This window comes from Oratosquilla oratoria, chromosome 11 (assembly GCF_046742065.1).
Source record: "Oratosquilla oratoria isolate Oo_2021 chromosome 11, ASM4674206v1, whole genome shotgun sequence".
Taxonomy (NCBI): Eukaryota; Metazoa; Arthropoda; class Malacostraca; order Stomatopoda; family Squillidae; genus Oratosquilla; species Oratosquilla oratoria.
Window position 1 is genome coordinate 70,975,536 of NC_134787.1, and position 5,941 is coordinate 70,981,476.

Here is a 5,941-nt window from a genome sequence, read left to right on the forward strand (position 1 = left end):
CAAATACAATTAAACTTAACATTAAATTAGACTTATCTTAAATTAACTTAACACTATTCAACTTGACCACTAGGAACTTGAACAAATTAAGAACTTGAGTACACAGAACTTGGTTCCTTCCGCAACGCCCTACGTTACCAGCACCGAAGGGATGATGAGTAGTCCGATATCGTCTCTCGTCCACCAACACCAGGTTAGAAGCGAGTGTATTCAGCTTACAGCTGAGACTGACTCATGGGGCGGTGAACCCTCATTTTATAGGAGAGAGTCGAAACCTCAGGTGCTTCGAGGGTTTGAAGCCGGCTCGATGAAACATGGTGCGACGTGGCGGGGTGTGATTCAGAAGTGTCGTAGTGGTTGTTAGGTGGTAATAGGTGGTTAGTAGAGGTATACCTTACACTCCCCCACCATTAAGACGCCGCCACATCGGGATGTAGAGGCGGTGAGTGAGAATAAGATGGTTTATATACGGCTCAGGGTATCGGCCAACACGTTTTGGGATCCGGTGATATGGTGGATGTCTATGTTAAATGGTTGAAGGAACAGAGACCACCGAAGCATCCTTTGGTTCGAAGTTTTGTTACGGTGTAGAAAGGTCAGAGGGTTGTGGTCGCTGTATATTTTGAGAGGTTTTATGCTAGGTTGAAGGTAGCACTCAAACTTCTTGATAGCAGCCACTATAGCCAGTAGCTCCTTCTCTACAGTAGAATAGTTGAGTTGATGGACGTCTAGTTTTGCAGAGAAGTAGGCCACTGGGTGAAGAGTGTCTGTGTTCTCCTGGAGAAGTACAGCTCCAATAGCGACATCACTAGCATCGGTGTGGAGAACGAAGGGTTTAGTGAAGTCTGGTGACCGTAGAACTGGATCCCTTGTAAGCATCGCCTTAAGATGTTCGAACGCGGCTTGACAATTTTGTGTCCACTTGTATGGAACAGAACCGCTGGTCAGCTTGGTGAGAGGAAGTGCAGCTTCGGCGAAGTTCGGGCAGAATCTCCGATAGTACCCTGCCATACCCAAAAACCTCATGAGCGCCTTCCGGGTAGCGGGAACAGGGTACTCCATGACAGCAGAGATGTTAGCAGTCTTGGGTCGAACGATGCCTTGCCCAACTTCATGTCCAAGATACGTCACTGTAGCCTTTCCAAAGCTGGTCTTGGAGAGTTTGACAGTCAGGTTGGCTTGGCATAGTCTGTTGGAGGTGTTGTTGCCAGTCATGAGAAAAAAATCAAGATGTCATCTAAATACACCCCCACACCCTTTAAGTCTTGCAATAGGTAGTTCATTGCCCTCTGAAAGGTGGCCGGACTATTCCTCATTCCGAAGGGCATGACATTATAATGATAGAGGCCAAATGGTGTTGTAAAAGCAGAGATCAATTTAGCCTCTTCTGTTAAAGGTATCTGATAGTAACCTTTCATTAGATCTATTTTAGTAATGTACTGGGCTGTTCCCACCTCGTCAATTAGGTCGTCAACGCGGGGTAATGGATATGCGTCAGGAACAGTTATAGAGTTGACTCTCCTATAGTCCGTACACAGGCGAAGTTGACCTCCCTCCTTCGGCACCAGCAGGCACGGCGAAGCCCAGGGGGATTGACTCGGGCTGGCCAATCCGTGGTCGAGCAGGAAGTTGACCTCACTCCTCATCTGCTCTCGCTTCTGGGGGTGGATTCTATAAGGATTGTGCCTAATAGGAGAAGATCCAGGTACAAGCTTCACGTCATGAGTGGCAATGTTGCAGATGCCGGACACATCTTTGAAGAGAGAGTCATATTTGTGAATGATTTCAGTTACATCATTGGCATGTTCATTCGTGAGATGACTAAGGTAGGGAACTAGGTTACCAAGTATATGCGAATTATCGGTAGGATGGGAGTCAATGTTCGGTAAAATCTTTTCAAAATTAATGTACATGGCATTATTAGGTGTATGAGACATAACATTAGGTACAGTATTCACCGCTAACACTTGTTTCTCATAGTCTAGTAGTGGGCTAGTGGTCTTATATGGTTTAATTAGGTTCACATGAATATGTTGGGTAGCCTTGCGACGGTCGGGTGTTGAAATTACATAGTTAGAATCTGATAGTTTCTTAGAAATTTTGTATGGTCCATGATATTTAGCGCTAAGAGGTGAACCAGAGATAGGGATGTATGCCAGGACTAAGTCCCCCTCTTTGAACTCTCTGACCAAGGCTTTTGAGTCAAAGTTAGTCTTCATTACAGACTGGGCATGAGCTAGGTTAGTTTTGGCAAAAGAACGAACTTTATCCAAGTTAGATTTAAGAGAGGTAATGTAATTGTTTACCGTGACTAACTTTGTAGAAGGTAAGGAGATCAAATGATCTTTGATGACCTTGAGGGGTCCTCTTACCTTGCGTCCAAAGAGCAACTCAAAAGGTGAGACCCCTAGGGATTCTGATGGTGTTTCCCTTATGGCAAATAGAAGAAATTGCAGGCCCTCATCCCAATCTCTGTCTTCCTCACAGCAGAACTTCCTAATCATAGATTTCATAGTCTGATGAAAACGTTCCAAGGCCCCCTGCGACTGAGGATGGTAAGCTGTTGATAGAGTTTGTTTAATACCGAGCAGCTTTAGAACTTCTGCAAACAGAACACTGGTAAAATTGCTACCTCTGTCTGATTGGATTTCTTCTGGGATTCCAAAGGTCGTGAACAAGTTAGTGAGTGTATTAGCAACAGTTTTAGCAGAGATATTCTTAAGAGGAAAAGCATCAGGGTATCTTGTAGTTGGGCAAAGTGTGGTGAGAATGTATTGGTTGCCTTTCTTTGTCTTTGGGAGAGGTCCAACAATGTCTATAATTAATTTACTGAAAGGCTCAAAAGGTACTTTAATAGGCTGCAATGGATATGGTGGTATAGTTTCATTAGGTTTCCCAACAATCTGGCATGGGTGGCAATTCTTAACAAATTCAGCTACATCTTTTTCATGCCAGGCCAATAAAACTCATTCAGAAGGCGAAGATATGTCTTCCTTATTCCTAAATGACCTGAGAGACCTTGGTGAGCTACTTCCATTATAGGAGTTCTCAAGCTGGTGGGTAATACAATTTGGTGACATTCTGCCCAGGTGTCATCATCTGATAATTGCGGTGGTCTGTAAAGTCTCATGAGGATGTTATTATGATAGTAGAATGATGGAGGATGTAGAATATCTTCCTTGGGAACTACTTTAGAGTGTAAGGGAGTTAGAGTAGTGTCATTCTGTTGTGCTTCTAATAAACTCTGTTCAGTGAATATTTGTGGAATAGCACTTGGAGGAGGAAGGGGTGAATTTGTAGGTGTGTCTTTTAATTTTTGGGATCGGGTTACAGCACAACTAGGGAACAAATTTGGCTGTTCTCGCTCTAACTCATCAGTAGGGTTATGCGTTAAGGGAGTGTCACTCAAAATGATAGGAGCAGGAGTTTGTACAAGTCCACCAGCTATGTCATTACCAAGAAGTAAACTACAGTCTGGGATAGGAAGGGAAGGTTGTTCGCTCACCGCCACCGTTACAGGTCCCTGAACAATGCCGCAGCTGAGGTGCACCCGAGCTAGTCTCAAAGGAAACTGGCTGTTAAAGTCATGGAGGTGTGGTGCCGTCGATTGATTTAGTGTTTAACCAAGAGCACCTCCAATAGGAGTGATCAGAGATACCCACATAAGAACGATTTGGGAAATAAAAAAATCAAGGTATACGCTGCCACCACCCAATCGTCTATATGGATATATCTGACCATAAATGGAAACTGCTCCTTGTTATTCACGTCTGACTCCGTCCCCTTTCCTCAGGTCGTTCGGGGTTGGTTCTGGGTAGCGAAAAGGCCTATGCCCAAGTGGGGGTAGTAAAAGAATATAAGTGAAGGTCTGCTATATGTTAATTATTACACTGAAGCAAAAATATAGTAAGGAAATACAAAAGTATATTGTGGTTTTCTCCAACTAGACAATCTATTGATCCTTACAATATGAAAAATATATTATGGGCATCATAAGTAAGGTCACAGGCACGTGGAAAAACGTAGTTATTTACGCTCCAACCTTCCGGTCACTGTATAAGTCTACTTACAATATTGTGTCTACTTCCAGCACTGTGTCTACCTTCAACCCCGTACTCTTATTAGAGAACGATCACAGACAGAATTGTACTCTAAGGATTACACCCTCATAGCTAATGTATATACGCAAAGTGTTTGTGAAGTACACTCCCTTAAACCCCTTTTTCCATATCTGTTATCGGAATAATTTTTGGCATCAGATTAAAAACTTAATAATAATAATAACTATCTACCTACTATATCATTTAACTCACATATTGACATTTGTTTTCATTAATCTTACAGAACGTGTTCATACCTGTTATCGGAATCATTTTTGGCATCAGATTAAAATTTTAGCTGCGCACAAAAAGAACGAGACGGCTATGTGTTCGTATCTATGGGTAAACTACTAACCTCCCTGTTGTATTATTTCGTAAAACTTCATTTCGCTTCTCAACAGAGCCCCTAGCTGCTACAATCTCTCCCTAAACTATTTCTCTAGTGGAATCCTGAACTGAAAGTTGGGAATTTTTCCTATTACTCTTAAAATTAATGGCCTTAGTTTACGCCTCTGTCCGAACGTGTTTAGTGACGTCACGGGTGGGCGGAGCTACGGTGCGCCCGCTATGTTCGAGAACATTCTAATGTCGTCTCGAAGCTTTAGTTGAACCAAAATCAGCTGAAATATATTTGTAGCTATCTCCTATTGTATGTTTTTCTTCAATGATTATAGTAAGGCTCTTTGCCAACACATCTTGATAGGCAGACATAGAATAGAATAAATTCATGGTCTATTAAGGCTCTATTTTCTACTTTGCTTCTTGGTTGAGTAAAACCGTCACGCAAGTCAACACTCAAATAAATAAACAGATAAATAAAACGAAATTCCAAAAATAATATCCCTTCAAAATTCCTGTCCTTACATAGGTACACACTTTCGCCGGTATAATTGCTGTCTATACCAGGAACAGATGACTTTAGTATAACCGTCTGGGCAGCAGCTGTATCTCTCACGATACGAATGGGGTGCACCTCGCCACCATCCTCCAGAGACACGGCACCAAGTGAACGGAAAGGCTGAAAGATATCGGCAGTTTTACTGGTTGGCACAGACAGAATTGCAGCTACAGGTTTGCTGGGAGCAGTAGTTTGTGACACTTTACATTTAGGGTCTGGGCATTGTTTTATGTGGTGTCCACGTCTTTTACAAAATGAGCAGGTTAGATTTGTTTTTAAATTACTCTGATCTACCAGCTCACCATCCTTAAACCCACTATTAGACTTTACATTATGCTGGAGCACTCTCCTCTCCCTGGTGGGCGAACGATGGACCAGGGAAAACACATCAGCCAACTGTGCGGCCTTAATCAGGTCATTTTCTCCCCTATCGATGAGGTGCATTTTGATAGAGTAGGGAATCTTTCTTATAAATTCCTCTAATGCTATAACATTAACAAGTTCATCAAAAGTATTAACACTGGCTGACTTTAACCAACTCTTAAGACCCCTTAATTTCTCAGAGGCAAATTCATGGTAAGTTTGATACTGAAGTTTATTAAGTGACCTAAATGCTTGTCTGTATCCTTCTGTACTGATTGAGTACGAAGCTAGAATTGCTACTTTAACCTCGTCATAATTAGTGTTATCGTCCACATTATTACATACTTTAAGTGCTTTATCAGACAGCTTAGGTTTAATAAGCCAAACCCAGTCAGGTTTAGGAATTTCAAAGTGTAGAGCTGTGGATTCAAATTCCCTAAAGAAAGACTCAGGATCACTATCAGGAAATGTAGGTATAAGCTTGACATACTTCAGCAAATCAGTCTTAGTTTTAGGAGAGTTGGCATTGTTTTGAATGTCTAATTGCTTAAGTTGAAGTTCATGAGCCCTTTCCTTTTCT

The 5,941-nt window shown here is 42.1% G+C and overlaps 1 protein-coding gene and 1 long non-coding RNA gene across 2 annotated transcripts; both read right to left on the reverse strand.

The window, feature by feature from the left end:
• Positions 1-1,211: 1,211 nt before the first annotated feature.
• On the reverse strand, positions 1,212-3,130 carry LOC143030091 (uncharacterized). Its single transcript, XM_076193292.1, has 2 exons — positions 3,032-3,130; positions 1,212-2,903 (listed from the first exon to the last, which is right to left on the reverse strand). The coding sequence occupies exons 1-2, from the start codon at positions 3,128-3,130 to the stop codon at positions 1,212-1,214; spliced, it is 1,791 nt and encodes a 596-aa protein (XP_076049407.1).
• Positions 3,131-3,861: 731 nt separating this feature from the next.
• On the reverse strand, positions 3,862-4,491 carry LOC143029514 (uncharacterized). Its single transcript, XR_012966845.1, has 2 exons — positions 4,358-4,491; positions 3,862-4,231 (listed from the first exon to the last, which is right to left on the reverse strand). It is a non-coding gene; the product is annotated as an uncharacterized LOC143029514 (long non-coding RNA).
• Positions 4,492-5,941: the final 1,450 nt, after the last annotated feature.